The 16,308-nt window shown below is 46.2% G+C and overlaps 2 protein-coding genes across 12 annotated transcripts; both read left to right on the top strand.

The window, feature by feature from the left end:
- Positions 1-210: 210 nt before the first annotated feature.
- On the top strand, positions 211-8,991 carry NEDD8 (NEDD8 ubiquitin like modifier). The gene is made up of 4 exons (XM_086322546.1): positions 211-327; positions 7,757-7,804; positions 7,973-8,055; positions 8,622-8,991. Exons 1-4 carry the CDS (start codon positions 310-312, stop codon positions 8,716-8,718), a joined length of 246 nt encoding a protein of 81 aa, XP_086178672.1. The 5' UTR covers positions 211-309; the 3' UTR covers positions 8,719-8,991.
- A 589-nt stretch (positions 8,992-9,580) lies between these two features.
- On the top strand, positions 9,581-15,495 carry LOC147365178 (charged multivesicular body protein 4a). Of its 11 annotated transcripts, none has more exons than XR_015135212.1 (11): positions 9,864-10,035; positions 10,155-10,215; positions 10,289-10,399; positions 10,727-10,834; positions 10,932-11,027; positions 11,191-11,335; positions 13,378-13,527; positions 13,615-13,792; positions 14,352-14,466; positions 14,626-14,761; positions 15,184-15,495. XR_015135212.1 is itself a non-coding variant. In XM_086322541.1 (6 exons), the coding sequence occupies exons 1-6, from the start codon at positions 9,999-10,001 to the stop codon at positions 11,280-11,282; spliced, it is 495 nt and encodes a 164-aa protein (XP_086178667.1). In that variant the 5' UTR covers positions 9,581-9,998; the 3' UTR covers positions 11,283-11,381. The 11 variants fall into 11 exon arrangements, 4 of the variants coding, with proteins under 4 accessions (XP_086178667.1, XP_086178666.1, XP_086178668.1 ...); XR_015135206.1 differs by having other exon boundaries at positions 9,867-10,035; positions 13,615-13,796; XR_015135207.1 differs by lacking the exons at positions 13,615-13,792; positions 14,352-14,466; positions 14,626-14,761; positions 15,184-15,495 and having other exon boundaries at positions 9,581-10,035; positions 10,932-11,017; positions 13,378-13,421.
- The last annotated feature ends 813 nt before the right edge of the window (positions 15,496-16,308 follow it).

The raw sequence follows: 16,308 nt of genomic DNA, 5'->3' as shown, positions 1-16,308 counted from the left end.
CCTCTTATTACTAGCCCCAACTCACTGGGGACTCTCAGAATTGTCATCTCTGCTGTGACTAAGCTGGCTGCCTTTTTACTTTCTTTTTTTTCTTTCACTACGCTACCGAAACGAAACGCAGAAATATTCCTGAGCCTTTCCGGAACCCCTTGGAAAGAAGGGAGAGGGGGAATGCGAGGCAGGGGTGGAGCCTGGCTGTGACCCGGAAGTAGAAGTGATTCCTGCCGGCGGAGTGCTGGGGAGAGGCATCGGCGACCGTAGCGGCAGAAGCAGCAATTTGTCTGTGTGCAGCCCCAAACTGAGAAGAAGATGCTAATTAAAGTGAAGGTGGGAGCACCACCAGCCTTGCCAAGACGCAGTGGTACTGGGCTGGCCGCTGTGCCTTAAGGGAGAAACCGGGAAGGAAAACCACGCCTTTCCCGAGCCTGGAGGGGGTTGACAGCTTCGGGGCTCCGCGCGAGGGGTGCCGGGAGGTAGGGGGGAGGCCCAAGAGGACTTTGAGAGCAGGGGGCTGGCCCCGTCAGGAGACTTTTCCTTACCTGCTTTTACTTCAGGGCCGCCTTTGTCCGAAGTCTCGCTGTTTGTATGCACCCCCGCGGTCTTAGAGAAGGCCTAGCAGCATCTTGGCCTCCTTATCTCTCGGTTTTTTTGGAATGAGCTCTGTTCCCCATCCTTCATCCCAAGTTACCCGGTTCTCCCAGCGCCTAACGTAGGCTACTCCGAGTACAGCACAGCACAAAAGCGTTAGCCTTTTGTGGGAAATGGGGCCTCCCAGAAACTAGACTGTAAGCCTTGGCTAGTTGTTGCCAAGATGTAGTATCTCAGCCTTCCTTCAGGAACCAAAGGTGGGAGCGTGTTCAGTCAGCGCCTGCCTTTCTGAGCCAGCATCCTGGACTAGCCTCAGTTCCTTGACTGAGGCAAGTTATCAGTATCCTAGTACGCGATCTCCATCCCGCCTCCCATGGTTCTTCACTAATTCCCAACCCTCATTAGCCCTACCTGCAGTTTCCTCCTTTGTGCCTTAAGACGGAGGGACAAAAACTAACAATTGGTGCAGTGCAACGTTAAACTTTTTTTTTAACTGCTAAGTAAGTCTGTCGTTACTGCGTCTGCTCCTTAGTGTATTTACCACGCATAATAGCAATTAACATCTTTAGCTCTTCTGAACTACCTCTTAGCTAGGGATTGGGGCCAAGCAGTATTTTAAAGGTCATTGTTTTTTAAAATTTGAATAATGACTTACAGCTTATAGCTCAGTCAGTAAAGAATCTGCCTACAGTGCAGGAGACTTGGGTTCGATTCCTGGGTCAGGAAGATAGATCCCCTGGAGAAGGAAATGGCAACCCACTTCAGTATTCTTTCCTGGAGAATCCCATGGACAGAGGAGCTTGGCAGGCTGCAGTCCATGGGGGTCACAAGAGTTGGACACGACTTAGCAACTAAACCACATATTTTCATTTCCTTTGGATAAATACCAAGGAATGGAATTACTAGGTCATGTATAACTTTAAAAGAAACTGCCAAACAGTTCTCCAAAATGTGGCACCATTTTACATCCCCACCTGCAATGAGTAAGCATTCTAGCTGCTCTGCACCCGTCTTTATTTTAGCTGTTATAAGGCAGTGAAATGTTACTTCAGTCAGGTTTATATTAATCACTGTTGGTCTTCCCCCACCACAGCATTTTGTCATTGAACTTTTGTATTTGGACAATAATAATCAGTATGGCATTTCCTTGTATGTTGGTTTGTTTTATTAATTGTATGTCTCATTGTCTGTTGACTGTAAATCTTCATTTGAAAAAGATTGTTGACAGAGGCTGAGTCACTTAATTTCTTTTGTATCCCCTCCAGTGCTTAGAGCAGAATGTTAAGTTTAGCTTCATCATAGTTCAGTTGAATACCATTAGATGTATTCCTAGGTCACAATGATCAGATTTGAGGGAAGAAACCCAGTATGACGTGATCTTTTAAAATTGTTTGGTTTTATTTATTTATTTTTAATTGTTCAGTTTTAAACAGTTTTAATTTATGGACAATTTCAAACATATAAACAGCAAAGAGAAGGAATAATGCACCCTATGTTGTTGTTTAGTCACTAAGTCATGTCCAGCTCTTTTGTGATCCCATGGACTGTAGTCCACCAGGCTCCTCTAGGTCCATGGGATTTCCTAGTCAAGAATACTGGAGTGTGTTGCCATTTCCTTCTCCAGGGCATCTTCCCAGCCCAAGGATTGGACCCAGGGATCAAACCCGTCTCCTGCATTGGCAGGCGGATTCTTTACCACTGAGCCACCAGGGAAGCCCAAAGCACCCTATACACAGTTTCAAAACTATCATCTCATGGCCAATCCTATTTTATTTATACTGACTACTTTTCTTACTTGATATTTTAAGAAGCAAACCCCAGATAGTGTACCATGTATTATTTGTACATATTTCAGTATTTATCTGTAAAAAAGAATTTTTTTCCTAACATAACCATAATTATTACACCTCAAAAATCAATGATAACTCCTCACTATCATTGTCTTATTTATTTTTTACAATTTGTTTGAATCTGGATCCAATTAAAATTCATACATTGTGCTTGGTTGGTAAGTATTTTAGGCCTCTTTAAAATTGTAATTCTACATTTCCCTGATTTTTTCTTGTTTAATAACCTAGATTATTGGCCCCATAGAGTTTCCTATGTTTTGGATTTTGCTGACTACATCCCCATGTAGTCTTTTAATATATCTCTTTCCTCTTTATTTCCTGTCAATTGATAATAAGATCTAGAGGCTCAGGTAGTCCTGTTTGTCTGTTCATATGAGAATAATTCAGGGGTGGTTTTGTGACATTTACTTCTGTCAGGTGGTTTTGCTTTCTGTGATGTTAGTAGTTGCCTAGATCTATTATTGCATTGGAGTTTACAAAATGGGGATATTCTGATTTTATTGTTGCTTCCTACATAAGCTGGAATGCTGAGCCGTGTCCAGCACAGTGCCCATTAGCCCTCGTGGGCTATCAAGCACTTGAAATGTGGCCAGTGAGACTGAGGAATTGGAAGTTTTATTTCAGTTATTTATTTTATTTGTATTTCATTTTAGTTAAATATAAGAACTAAAACTTTATTCAGCCCTTGCTACTGCTGCTGCTAAGTCACTTCAGTCGTGTCCAACTCTGTGCAACCCCATAGACGGCAGCCCATCAGGCTCCCCCGTCCCTGGGATTCTCCAGGCAAGAACACTGGAGTGGGTTGCCATTTCCTTCTCCAATGCATGAAAGTGAAAAGTGAAAGTGAAGTCGCTCAGTCCTGTCCGACTCTTAGAGACCCCATGGACTTCAGCCTACCAGGCTCCTCTGTCCATGGGATTTTCCAGGCAAGAGTACTGGAGTGGGGTGCCATTGCTGGGAAACCTTTTAACTTGTTTGGAACAAGTTGGGAATGTAAATCTTTTTCAACTGTAAATTATGAAAAAAATTTTAATCTTTTTAATACTTATTTATGTGGCTGCATTGGGTCTTGGTTGCATCATGTGGGATCTTTTGTTGTGGCACATGGACTCCGGCTCAGTAGTTGTGGCACTCCGGCTTAGTTGCTCCTTGGCATGTGGGATCTTAGTTCCCCTACCAGGGATCGAACCCTGATCCCCTGCGTTGCAAGGTGGATTCTTAACCATTGGACCACCAGGGAAGTCTCATCAACTGTAAATTATGAAATTTAAATACAGATCAAGTATTTGAGATGAAAACTTACCATCTGCATTGAAGTGTGCTGTAAGTATGAAATGCACACAGGATTTTGGAGATTTAGTTAGAAAAAAGAATGTAAAATATATTAATAATTTGCATATATTGGGTTTCAGAATATTAAAATTGCACCTTAAAAAATGTGGCTACTAGAATATTTAATATTGTATATGTGGCTGTTACTAAGTTTCTATCTCTAGTAGACGATGCTACTTTACTCTCATCAAGGACATTATTTTAATTTTTTTTTTTAATTCCAGAGTGTTCATGGTTTTTAAAAAAGGAAAATACAAAAAAGCACAAAAAAAGTAATTTAAGTCAGCCATAATCTCACAACTCAAAAGCACTGATGTGTATATCCTTTCAAACTTTTTTGAAAGCATATAAATACATATGTTGATTTATTTATTTACAAAATTAGAATTATACTATTAATCTAAACACAATTTGAGGAGTCTGTGATTTTCCCCCTGTGTCTGTACCATAATTTATTTAACCTTCAATTTAACCTTAAATTGCTCTTTCTAGTTTTGCAGTTTCAAAAGGTTGCAGTCCCATTATCATAGATATATTTTTGGACATATTATTTTCCCAGAAGCGTTGTTGCTGGGATGCCATATGCCAGAATGCTGTCTGGATACATTCATAGGCTTTTGTAGTCAATCTCAGAAACAAGAGAACCAGTCCTAGACTTTTAGAATTTATAAACCAGTAATTTTTTTCAAACCTTGTAAAGCACAAGCATCCAACTCTTGGGAGGGCAGTTCTAGGCCTCCTGTTAGAGTTTTTTGTACTCTTTAAAAATTGTTATTATTAAATCAGAATGAATATTTATTAATATCCATATGATAAAGGAATATATTTTTATTAGAAATGTAAATAGTACAGATAAAGGGAGAGTCAGGTTTGGTAAACCCTGTGCTCAGTCCTACTCCTCTTCTCAAGGATAATCATCATTTTAAGAGATATGTATACTTTTAATCCTTTTTATGTATGTATGTATATATCTACATGTAGAAAGTGATACTAATCGTATATTCTTTTAGATCTTTCCATGTCCGTGTATAAGCTGTTGCATAATAAATATATCATTTTATGGATGTACCATAGTTTGTTTTCTTATTAATAGGCATTAGGCTATTTCTCGGAGAGGGCAGTGGTGCCCCACTCCAGTACTCTTGCCTGGAAAATCCCATGGACAGAGGAGCCTGGTAGGCTGCAGTCCATGGGGTCGCTAAGAGTCGGACAGGACTGAGCGACTTCACTTTCACTTTTCACTTTCATGCATTGGAGAAGGAAATGGCAGCCCACTCCAGTGTTCTTGCCTGGAGAATCCCAGGGACAGGGGAGCCTGGTGGGCTGCTGTCTGTGGGGTCGCACAGAGTCGGACACGACTGAAGCGACTTAGCAGCAGCAGCAGCAGCAGCAAGCTATTTCTAGTGTTTTGCTTTTATAAAAGGTGTTACTGCTACTGCTAAGTCACTTCAGTCGTGTCCGACTCTGTGCGACCCCATAGACGGCAGCCCACCAGGCTCCCCCGTCCCTGGGATTCTCCAGGCAAGAACGCTGGAATCGGTTGCCATTTCCTTCTCCAATGTGTGTTACAGTATACTTTATATGTTCCTCTTTGAATATGTACTGAAATTTCAAGTTTTTCCTTTAGGTTAGTTACCTAAAGATAGAATTGTCTGGTTAAAGAGTCTTTGCATTAAGAACAATAAAGTGAAATATTTGTGGACAACGCAGAATTGTATACTTTTCATTTGGTCAGGAAAGAGCCTAAAAAAAATACCGTATATTGTCACTGTCATTTCATAAAAGGATTTTTAACAGCTGAATATATTTAGTTTCAGGGCTTCCCAGGTGGCACAGTAGTAAAGAATCTGCCTGCCAGTGCAGGAGATGCAAGAGACACAGGTTCGATCCTTGGGTTGGGAAGGTTCTCTGGGGTAGGAAATGGCAACCTGCTCCTGTATTTTTGCAGAAAATCAGAGGAGTGTGGCGGGCTACCGTCCACGGGGTCACAAAGAGTCAGACACAATCGAGAACGCATGCACATATTTAGCTTCATGAAAATCTCACTGTTGCTATTCCTTTTCTCATTTTAACATAGACTATTGAATTTTCATATAGCCCAGCTTGGTTTGGGGTGGAAACTTAAGAATCACTATTGTAATTTATTATTTTGTATCCAAACAGGTCAATCCAAGGGAGTTACTCCTGCATTTTTTTTTTTTTTTAATATCCTTAGTACTGAGCCATTGTCATGGTTGAGAAATTAGGTCTTATGTCCTTTCTTCATTCTGGCCCCATAAGTGGGAACCATATGTTATTTTGTTATCTGCCACAGGAGTGTACATCGAGTCCCAATACTAGGTCACCTGGGCTTCCCAGGTGGCTCAGTGGTAAAGAATCCACCTGCCAAGGAAGGAGTTGGAGATGCAGGTTCGATCCCTGGGTCAGGAAGATCCCCTGGAGAAGGAAATGGCAACCTCGTCCAGTATTCTTGTCTGGAAAGTCCCATGGACAGAGAAGCCTGGCGCACTACAGTCCACAGGGTCATAAAGAGTCAGATGCGACTTGGCAACTGAGCACGCATGCACTAGATCAGCCAGACTCAGGCAGTGCTGAATATGGAGCTAAAAGCTCTGGTTCTGGGGCCAGCGAATTTGTGTTTGGATCCACACTGTCCTTTTGACATCATAGGCATGCTTTTTAACCTGTCCAAACCCCATTTTCCTGATCTATAAATGGTTATAGGAATAGTACATATCTCAAGTTACTTGCAAGGATTAAATATTGATGCATTTAAGACACTTGGTATAGTTTCTGACTCTTAGAAAGTGTTCAGTAAGTGTTGGCTGTGATCATAACATGATCTTCAGTGTATTTAGTGAGTGAAGTTGCTCAGTTGTGTCCGACTCTTTGTGACCCCATGGACTGTGGGTCCTCCGTCCATGGGATTTTCCGGGCAAGAATACTGGAGTGGGTTGCCATTTCCTTCTCCAGGAGATCTTCCTGACCCAGGGATTGAACCTGGGTCTCCTGCGTTGTAGGCAGACGCTTTACCGTCTGAGCCACCAGTGTATTTAGCCTTTCCATTATTATTTATTGACTGCTTATATGTCAAACACCATACTTTGTGCTTAGACTGGGAAGATTGAACAGTCTCTGTCCTTTAAGAAGTTGGAGTATAAATTGGAGAGTTTGACACTTAACTAGCTGTAATATCTATTAAAGTGCATTGGTGACAAGCCATCAATCTTAAAGGGTCCCTTAAAGGTTTGAGAAGGAGTGGAAGAGGGGATGGCAACAAGGAAAACAGTAGAAGCAAAGAAAATGCCCCTAAATTAGACCGTCCATTTGTAGTCTAGATTACTGTAGACTGATGCAGGTGGAACTTTAAGAGCAAGGATGGATGGGAGATAAGATAGGATGAAGCACAGTATTTGTAAGTGTACAGTTGTGTTTTGGGTATCAGCAACCTTTAGCCTATGGAAGAAGTCAAGAAGACCAGAGCTGCAATTTTAGGATTTAGGTGAAAATCTGGAGAAGATACAGAAGAATAGAATGTTGAGTTCTAGTATGGCTTAAAAAGCTGGTCAGAGGTGATCTCTAGTGTCCTTGAGAATGCTTTGAATTATCTGAGTGTTAATTTCTAGCATTAGTACATAAAACAAGGTCCTTTTCAAAGGAATACTCTCCTTAGGACAACTCTCATTGACGTCTTATCCAAAGGAGTTATAGTATCCTCATGGATTCTAATTGGGTGGGGGATGAGATGACCTGTGAGATTAAGAGGTCAAATGGTTTACAGACTCTTCCCCTGTCAAAGTTGTTCACAGCCTAAAAATGTCTGAAATTGGGTATGAGCAAATACTCCTGACACTTCAAATCAACTTTGCTGAGAGTGTGCATTTCTCAAAAGGAAGTCGATCCCCCAAGGCTAGGCCAGGATGTTTTACCTAGGAGACAAATTGTATACTGAACTATAAGACTCAGGAAACCCTTGCCTATTTCAGACGCTGACCGGAAAGGAGATTGAGATTGACATTGAACCCACGGACAAGGTAATGTATGCCCAGTACCTCTCCAAGCCTGTCTCCCTACATGTACCTTTGCCTGGGTATGCTGATGAACTTAGTCCTTTTGCTCTCATGCTATCTGCATAGCTCTTGTTCTTTCCACTTCCATGGTCCCTCCCCCTGAGCAGCCCCTGACTACTTGTACCCCTAAAGGTGGAACGAATTAAGGAGCGTGTGGAGGAGAAAGAGGGAATTCCACCACAGCAGCAGCGGCTCATCTACAGTGGCAAACAGATGTAAGTATGGAATGGAAATGAAAGTATGCTGATGGGTTTTTTTTCTTGGCTATGCTGGGTCTTTGCTGTGCTGCCTTTGCTGTAGTTGAAGTGCATGGGATTCTCAACGCCGTGATTTCTCTTGTTGCAGAGCACCAGCTACAGGGCATGTGGGCTTCAGTAGTTTCAACTCCCAGGATCTAGAGCACAGGCTCAACAGTTGTGGTACATGGGTTTAGTTGTTTCTCGGCATGTGGGATCTTTCCAGATCAGGGATTGAACCTCTGTCTCCAGCATTGGCAGGTCGATTCTTTACCACTCAGCCACCAGGGAAGTCTGAAAATATCTCTAATTTCTCTTGTTAACAGGTTACCCATATTGCTAATACCCCTGTGGGCTTTTGTCTGTGTTCAAAATTGAAAGAAATATCAAGTTACAGTTGGGGATTAGTAAAAATATAAAAGATGTAATTTTTTTTCTCATATGCATTCATAGATCTCCAGAGATCCGTGAAACCCAGGTTAAGAACGCCACTCTAAAGGGTATTGCTAATACCTTTTTTTTTTCTTTTTTGCCTCTTCCTGTAGGAATGATGAGAAGACAGCAGCTGATTACAAGATATTAGGTGGTTCAGTCCTCCATCTGGTGTTGGCTCTGAGAGGAGGAGGTGGTCTTAGGCAGTGACGGACTCTGCTCCATTTTACCTCCCTGCCCTGTCACTCATAATGAGGCATCATATATCCTCTCACTCTGTGGGACACCAGAGCCACTACCCCCTCCCCTGGATGCCCAGTCTTGTGTGTCTGTTGGTGGGAGATTGTGAGGACCCCAGGAGGCAGTGTTCCTGGCCCAAAGGGCCCTTGCTGGCTATTGGGTTTTAGTTTGCAGTCCTGTGTGCTTCCCTCTCTTATGGCTGTGTCCCTGGTTCTCAATAAAATATTTCTTGACCTCCTGGAATCTTTCTTCTATTGCACAAATGTGACTGAAATCAAAGTGGACCCAGGGAATTCCCCAGTGGTTCAGTGGTTACGATTCCCTGTTTTCACTGCTAAGGGCTGGAGTTAAGTCCCTGGTTGGGGAACTAAGATCCCACAAAACGGGTGGGATCTTAGTTTTGGGTGTGGCCAAAAAAACCCAGAACGGACCCAGTGCACACCCAGTTACACCAGGTTGAAGGACTGTGACAATGGAAAGGAACATACCCTTAGAGGAATTCTCAAACTGTAAGTGTATACTCAGGAGTGTGCTAGAGCCAACTGTTACTTGTGCCAGAGCTAATCGTTGGCATCTTTCCCAGCCCCATATTAACTTACTTCATGTTGGTAGCTTGAAATTGGCCATGGTCAAGAGTATTTACAGAAATTGACAATACAAATCAGTCCTTCCCCCCAAACTGGTTGTTAAATCTCTTTCAGCATACTACTGATGTGGGTGGTAGAAACCAGGAGAGTGAGTTCTCCCCCATTGAGATGCTACAGGGCATTTGGGCCTGGTTCAAGAAAAGCCCTCAAGAGCTTAATCAACACTACATTCTTTTATGGCTGGAATATTGCTGAGGGCTTAGGTTTCTATACCATGGAGAGGCTGATATTGAGATAGGATGAGGAGTGATGAGCTATGATGGATCACTTTAGGTCTCGGTGAGATAAAATGAGAGAGGGGTACTAGAAGAAAGGGCTTCCCTTCCTTGGCTCCTCTAGTTCAGTAGCATATGGTGAGCCTGGGTTGGATGGAGAAACAAGACCTTGCAGAGACCTGAGGGTCATAGGAGCTGTCGGCGACGGTACTTTGCTGAGGTCCTTCCCCTCCTCCACCACCAGAGGGCGCCCTTGTGCGGTCTTGGGACCGACCTTCCCAGCTCGGCTTGGCGACGCTCTAGTCGCCGTTTCTCTGAGGCCCGCCGGCGGCCACTGAGCTGTGAGAGCAAGGCCTGCCTCCGTGCGCACAGCCTGCGGGCACGGGTCATGGCGCGACTCCCCAAACTCGCAGTCTTCGATCTAGGTGAGGGACCGGGTTGGGGAAAGTTTCGTAAGGCACAGTATTTCTCCAAAGCCCAGTAGCTGCTCTCGAGGCCCTGCGCCCTCGCAGGCTGAGACACCCTCATCTTCTCCTTCTCGCAGATTACACGCTCTGGCCGTTCTGGGTGGACACGCACGTAGACCCCCCGTTCCACAAGAGCAGGTGAGGCAGGGCTGGGGAGGCCTGGGGCCAGGCGGGGCTCCGCGGGAGCTGAGCGCACTCTCGCCGTCTCCAGTGACGGAACTGTACGAGATAGGCGGGGCCAGAGCATCCAACTGTACCCTGAGGTGCCTGAGGTCCTGGAACGATTGCGGGGCCTGGGAGTACCCATCGCGGCCGCTTCACGGTAAGAAGAGGGGCTGAGTCGGTCTAATGTTGAGAGATGTGTGCATGAGGAGACTTACGTGTAACCCTTTGGCTGCAAAAATTTAGGCCGCGCAAATTTGCAGGTATTTGTACATTTTCGAATTGTACCCTCTGCTGTGCATTTTGTAACTTTATAAACATTGGCTCAGTGGTACCCGTATTAGGCAGGAAGGATATGGAATTGAAGCTGGACGGAAGATGCTTGCCCATCCCGGACAAACAAGAAGTTGATTTCCCCCTGGTTACACATTAACTTCACTTGCAGCCTTGGCCCTCCATTCTCCCCATCTACTACACCTTTTTTCAGGACAGGTGAGGTTGAAGGAGCCAACCAGCTGCTGGAGCTCTTTGACCTTGTCAGATACTTTGTTCATCGGGAAATCTATCCAGGCAGCAAAGTCACGCACTTTGAGAGGTATGAAGCGATAAATGGTGAAGCAGGGAGAGAGAAGACCAGGGAGACTGGAGGGGCTAAGAAGCCAGCGTGGTCACTCCCAGCGTGTCTTGCACAGGTTGCAGCGGAAGACTGGAGTTCCTTTCTCTCAGATGATCTTCTTTGATGATGAGAAGAGGAACATCGTAGATGTCAGCAAATTGGGTACTAAGTGGTGAGGCTAGCCATTTGGGGAATGAGGAGAAAGGCTTCCTAAGAGGGAAAGGGTTGGGAGGTATGTACAGGATAGTCTGCATGCAGGTGATGCCCCCAAAAAGGCGAGAGTCCTAACTGGGAGCCCTGAAGGCCTGATGAAATGTGGCTTCTTTTCTTTCTAGGTGTTACCTGCATTCATGTCCAGCATGGAATGAGCCTTCAAACCCTAACTCAAGGATTAGATGCATTCACAAAGGCCCAAGCTGGACTCTGAGGTCCAGTCATTTGAGGCACAGAACTGAAAGGAAATCAGGAGGGCATTTTCAGGTGCATTTGTAAATTATTAAAGTGTATTTGTGTGCGGCAGAAGAGATCTTACCCTGTGTGGGTTGTTTCTGTTTTGACCTGGGGTGGGCCATCCGGAGGTGCAAAGACCAGAACGTGAGGCACTGGATCCGCCTTATGAACTTGCGGCAAACCGACTACGATCTCCTTGTGCGCTCCCCATTCCCACCCCTCTCCCGAGCTCTGTCAAGGGCGTAAAAAACTCTTGCACTGGCCCCAAGTAGTAGGGTGCATTACCCTGCACATTTCTTTCCAGGAAACAAAGAGTTTGTTTGCGGGTTGGAGTGGGGCGGCCTTTTTATTCAGCGGGAAACTAAGCGGCCGCTTTGAGAGGAGCGCGTGGGTTTGGGGCTGGTGTGTTGGCTCACGTGATAGCAGTGGTCTCACTGGCGCCTGTTGATGATGTCGCCGCGGTGCCCTAAGGAGGGATTGGCCGAGGCCGGTCTCGGAGTGAGGCGTACGGCACCTACTCGGGAGCAAGGCGGAAGCGCACGGGATACCGTGGGGCGGAGGCGGGAGAGGCGAGGGTCGCGATGAGTGGGCTTGGCCGGCTGTTCGGGAGGGGTGAGCCCGGGCAAGACTGGTCCCCGGGAGGTGCTGGCCGCAGGGGGCTGGAGGCGGGGAGAGCAGGAGACGCTGTCTGGAAAACCCCTATAGCCCGGCCTTCTCCCGAGCCAGCACCGCCGCCTTGTCTGCGTGCGCGGTTCCAGCTGCCTTCCTGGGAGGGAAGAGCCTGAGGCCCTGGAGGGGGCGCGAGTGGAGGGCGTGGCTACTGTGCTGGCTCCCACTGTTGAGGCTTTGGGGACGAGTTTCTTGGCATGCAGTCCTTTCCAAAGCACTGGTGCTTCCTTCATGCTGGGCCGGAGGCAATCTGAGGTGACCCAAGAAAGTTAGCCCTCTTGAGCTCCTCTGAGGTGGGGGAGACAGGCAAAATCTGGCATTTACGGTGTGGTGTGGCAACTCCGTGATGGAGATTTTCCCGAAAGCCAGGGGGTGATCCGGAGTCTAGCAGTATGCCAAGCGGCGGGTGGGTGGGTGGAGGGGTGGGTGGAGGGTGGCGGGGGTGGGAGGGTGGTTGAGGTTCTCTAGGAAAAGGTAACTGTGCAAAACAGAGGCAGGGAAAAGTGTGGTATATTTAGGGAAAAGAAGTTCTGACCTCTGAGTATGGGTGTGTGTGTGGGTGGGTGTGTGTGTGTGTGTGTGTGTGTGAAGGACCCTGTGTATCTTGTTAAAAAACCTTTTTTGGATTTTATTCTGTAGGCAGTGGAGAGTATAGAAGGATCTTAAGCAGGTTCAGGCCTTCAGCTTTTTTATTTTTTAAAAAATAAGTCTGTTAGAAGTGCAGAAGATACAGGGGAAAATTGAGATCAGACTTTTTTTCTTTAGCCTCTATGCTCTGTTCACTTTGATGCTGTGGAGTCAGGACCTTGAGTATCTTCTAGGATAACAAGTGGAACACTGATTATAAAACATGATTGAACTCTGGTGGGGAACGAGATAATGAGGAGGTTATGCATGTGTGGGTGCCGGCGGCACACGGGAAGTCTTTCTACCTTCCACTTGCTCAGTTTGCTGTAAATCCAAAATTGTTCTAAAAAAAAGAAAAAAAAAAGATTGGAAATGACTTGAAATGTAGCTAGGAATAAAAAGGATACTGGCTTTGGAATTCATACTGTCACATTTCAGTTCCCTTGCAGTCTCTTACTACAGTAGTTGTGATTTTAGATCAAAATGTTAACCTCTTTGTGCCTGTTTTCACATTTGTAAACTGGAGTTAGTACATTCATTATAGAAGGTCATTTGGGGATTAAAAACAACACTATTAAGTGCCTGGCACATACCATGCACTCCACGCTGCTAAGTCGCTTCAGTCGTGTCGGACTCTGTGAGACCCCATAAACGGCAGCCCACCAGGCTCCCCCGTCCCTGGGATTCTCCAGGCACGAACACTGGAGTGGGTTGCCATTTAATCGTTGGCTAATATTTTTCTTTCACACAATGTGGGCTGCTCCATTGGATTCCAGGAAAGAAGGAGAAGGGGCCAACCCCTGAAGAGGCAATACAGAAACTGAAGGAGACGGAGAAGATATTGATCAAGAAACAGGAATTTCTGGAGCAGAAGATTGAACAGGAGCTACAAGCTGCCAAGAAGCATGGGACCAAGAACAAGAGAGGTAATGGGGAGGGAAAGGTGCCACCAGGGAGGGCCCGGGGGAGGCAAGGGCTTCTGGCTCTGATGTTCAGGGTGTGGGCTGGATCAGCTGCCCTACAGGCTTTGCGGAGGAAGAAAAGGTTGGAACAGCAGCTGGCACAAACCGACGGGACATTATCCACCCTGGAATTTCAGCGTGAGGCCATTGAGAATGCCACCACCAATGCAGAAGTGCTTCGTACCATGGAGCTTGCTGCCCAAGGCTTGAAGAAGGCCTACCAGGACATGTGGGTATGGGGGGAGGGGAGGAGGGGACCCAGGCACTGGGGAGAGTAGCTTGGTTTTGTGCTGTGACTCTTAAAACCTCTCCAGATGTGAATTTAGAGTAGAGACGCCTGTGATGGCTAGACCTCTGTCAGCCTTCTTGCTTACTACAAGATGATCTCTGCTGGCTGGGACATTCTAGGGAGGAAATATGATTTCCTGGTTTTTTTTTTTTTCTTTTTGGCTGTGCCGAGCAACTATGGGATCTTAGTTCCCCAATCAGGGTTTGAACCTGGGCCCCCAGCAGTGGAAGTGAGGAGTCTTAACCACTGAACCACAGGGAAGTCCCAATTTTTCTCATTTTTTAAGACCCTTCAGAGAGAGCAACCAGTCTTCCCCACTGTGGCTTCATGTCATTTCTCAGCCCATGTTTGCCTCTTTATACTTTTCCAGGGGTCTCTTTTACCTGGTAGCCCTGGATTTGTCAGTCTGAAGCCACAGGCAGGAGGGACGTCATTCATGTGAGATTAAAAAATGAAGGGGATTGTCACCTGATTTCTGGGCTGTGTATCTTGTTCTCAGGGACATTGACAAGGTGGATGAACTGATGGCTGACATCACAGAACAACAGGAGGTGGCCCAGCAGATCTCAGATGCCATTTCTCGGCCTGTGGGCTTTGGAGATGACGTGGATGAGGTGACTGGGCGAGAGGGGTCAGGGAATATTGAAGGCATGGGACCAGCCAGAAGGAATGCCCAAGAGAATTGTGGGGCAGGTTTGGGGGGAACTCCAAAAGTATGTTTTTGGAAATAGAATTTTCCTTTGTTCTGAGTGGCCTTGTCCTCCCGTATCCAGGATGAACTGTTGGAGGAGCTAGAGGAGCTGGAGCAGGAGGAATTGGCCCGAGAGTTGTTACACGTGGGTGACGAGGAGGAGGAGCCCCCGGTCACACTGCCCAGTGCACCCTCTACACATCTGCCTGCGGAGCCAGGTGCCCAGGGCTCTTCTGTCATCTCAAGGACTTGAGAGGGTGGGATAGACAGGGGGGAAATTATTCCTCATCCATCCTGCCTCAAAGGATCCAGGCAGAGAGGGTTACTGCTACAGTTGCATAGGTTGTTGACTGCATAAGGGTACCTGGCTGAAGGGGAATGGGGACTGAGATCCAGCTTGTCCTTCACCCCACAAACCATGTATCCTGGTTTAGGGATGCAAATGCTGGGAGAAATGAGCACCTTCTGATTTGCACAAAGGTGCTATGGGAATTAGCAGCAGCCCAGCAAGCAAGACCATACCCTTAGGTTCTTTGCTGGGAGAGAGCATTCAGCAGGTTCCTAGTGTTACAGAAGGGGATGGTTGGAAGTTGCTGAGACCTTAACACTTGTCTTTCTCTGGGTGTCCTTGTCTCCAAAGCTCCCAAAGCGGATGAAGATGAAGCGGAACTAAAGCAGCTGGCTGAGTGGGTGTCCTGATGAGTCTGGGGTTGTCAGCCTGACGCTGCCTTTGTTGCTCTCTTTTCCTTAAGTGCCAAATGCTGAGCTAAAGGAACATGGCCTTGTTGGTAGGTCCTGCTGAGGGTGGTGGTGTGACCCTGCCTGAGAAAAGGGTCTGTGGCCCTCCCTTCCCTGGCTCAACTATGAAGAAGGATTGGTACGGGAAGAGCCCCTGGGCTCCCATGGATAGCATTACAGTGCCCTCATCCCCAATAAAACTGGGTGGACGGAACCCTAGTGCTTATGCTGCCTTGTCTACCACTGAAACTCATCTCCTGGTTCTTGGAGCTTTGTATCAAGAAATGAGTGACAATGAGAGTGAGAAAGGGGAGCTGTAGCGTAGAACAAATGGAGCTTCCAGTATCTTAACCTGGTGTGTTCCAGGCAGATATTGTTCCATCTCTCAAGCTGGTTTGTCCTAGGGATGCCTAGTGCTGAGCGTAAGGAAACTGCCGTCTAGTATTATCCCAGAATCATGTGGGGCCGCCCCTAAGTCTTCCCTCATCCCTTTTTACCCAATTGTGCCACTGCAAAGAGAGCCGCATGATTTACTACCCATATTCCTTTTACTAAGCCCGTTCACAGATAGGAAAGGAGAAATACACGGATGACGGGGTAAATAGGTTTGCTTTCTCCAGAACGCGTAGTGAATAGGCTTGGTTTGAAACTGTTACTTCCACGTGTAGGAACAATAATGAGGGACCCTAACTCCTGGGACTGTTTCAGTGGTGGTTAAGGTGGCATTTGGAGGAGGAAGGAACCAAAATATTGCCCACCTCCTGATACTGGTTTCTAAAAGAATGAACAATGCTGTCCCTTTGGACTGTAGACAAACAGAGCAACCAGGGTAGAGCAAGTTCTGCCCCACTACTTGAACATGTGGAGTGCATGGAGACACACAGCAGCGAGCATGTCCTCAGCCAGAACAGTGAAGCGTCTCTGAAGCAGGTGTTCCTCCCATCTCGCCCAGCCCACCTTCAGAACCACAGAAGAGCTACACTGTAAATTACAATCTAGACTTAACTGGTGTCAGGATGACTGGTTA

This window comes from Bos grunniens, chromosome 10, assembly GCF_055505025.1.
Source record: "Bos grunniens cultivar Pamir isolate PY7600 chromosome 10, Bosgru_T2T1.0, whole genome shotgun sequence".
NCBI classification, from domain to species: domain Eukaryota; kingdom Metazoa; phylum Chordata; class Mammalia; order Artiodactyla; family Bovidae; genus Bos; species Bos grunniens.
Note: the sequence above shows the minus strand (reverse complement) of the source record. Positions and strands in the feature narration are given on the sequence as shown.

What these genes read in the sequence shown, in the direction of transcription:
- LOC147365178 (XM_086322540.1), top strand. Translation starts at nt 11,887, where the DNA reads ATGAGTGGGCTTGGCCGGCTGTTCGGGAGGG. An exon ending in TTGGAGATGACGTGGATGAG is followed by an intron (nt 14,467 to 14,625) that starts GTGACTGGGCGA and finishes TCCCGTATCCAG; the next exon opens with GATGAACTGTTGGAGGAGCT. An exon ending in ACATCTGCCTGCGGAGCCAG is followed by an intron (nt 14,762 to 15,183) that starts GTGCCCAGGGCT and finishes TTGTCTCCAAAG; the next exon opens with CTCCCAAAGCGGATGAAGAT.
- NEDD8 (XM_086322546.1), top strand. An exon ending in ACATTGAACCCACGGACAAG is followed by an intron (nt 7,805 to 7,972) that starts GTAATGTATGCC and finishes GTACCCCTAAAG; the next exon opens with GTGGAACGAATTAAGGAGCG. An exon ending in ATCTACAGTGGCAAACAGAT is followed by an intron (nt 8,056 to 8,621) that starts GTAAGTATGGAA and finishes CTCTTCCTGTAG; the next exon opens with GAATGATGAGAAGACAGCAG.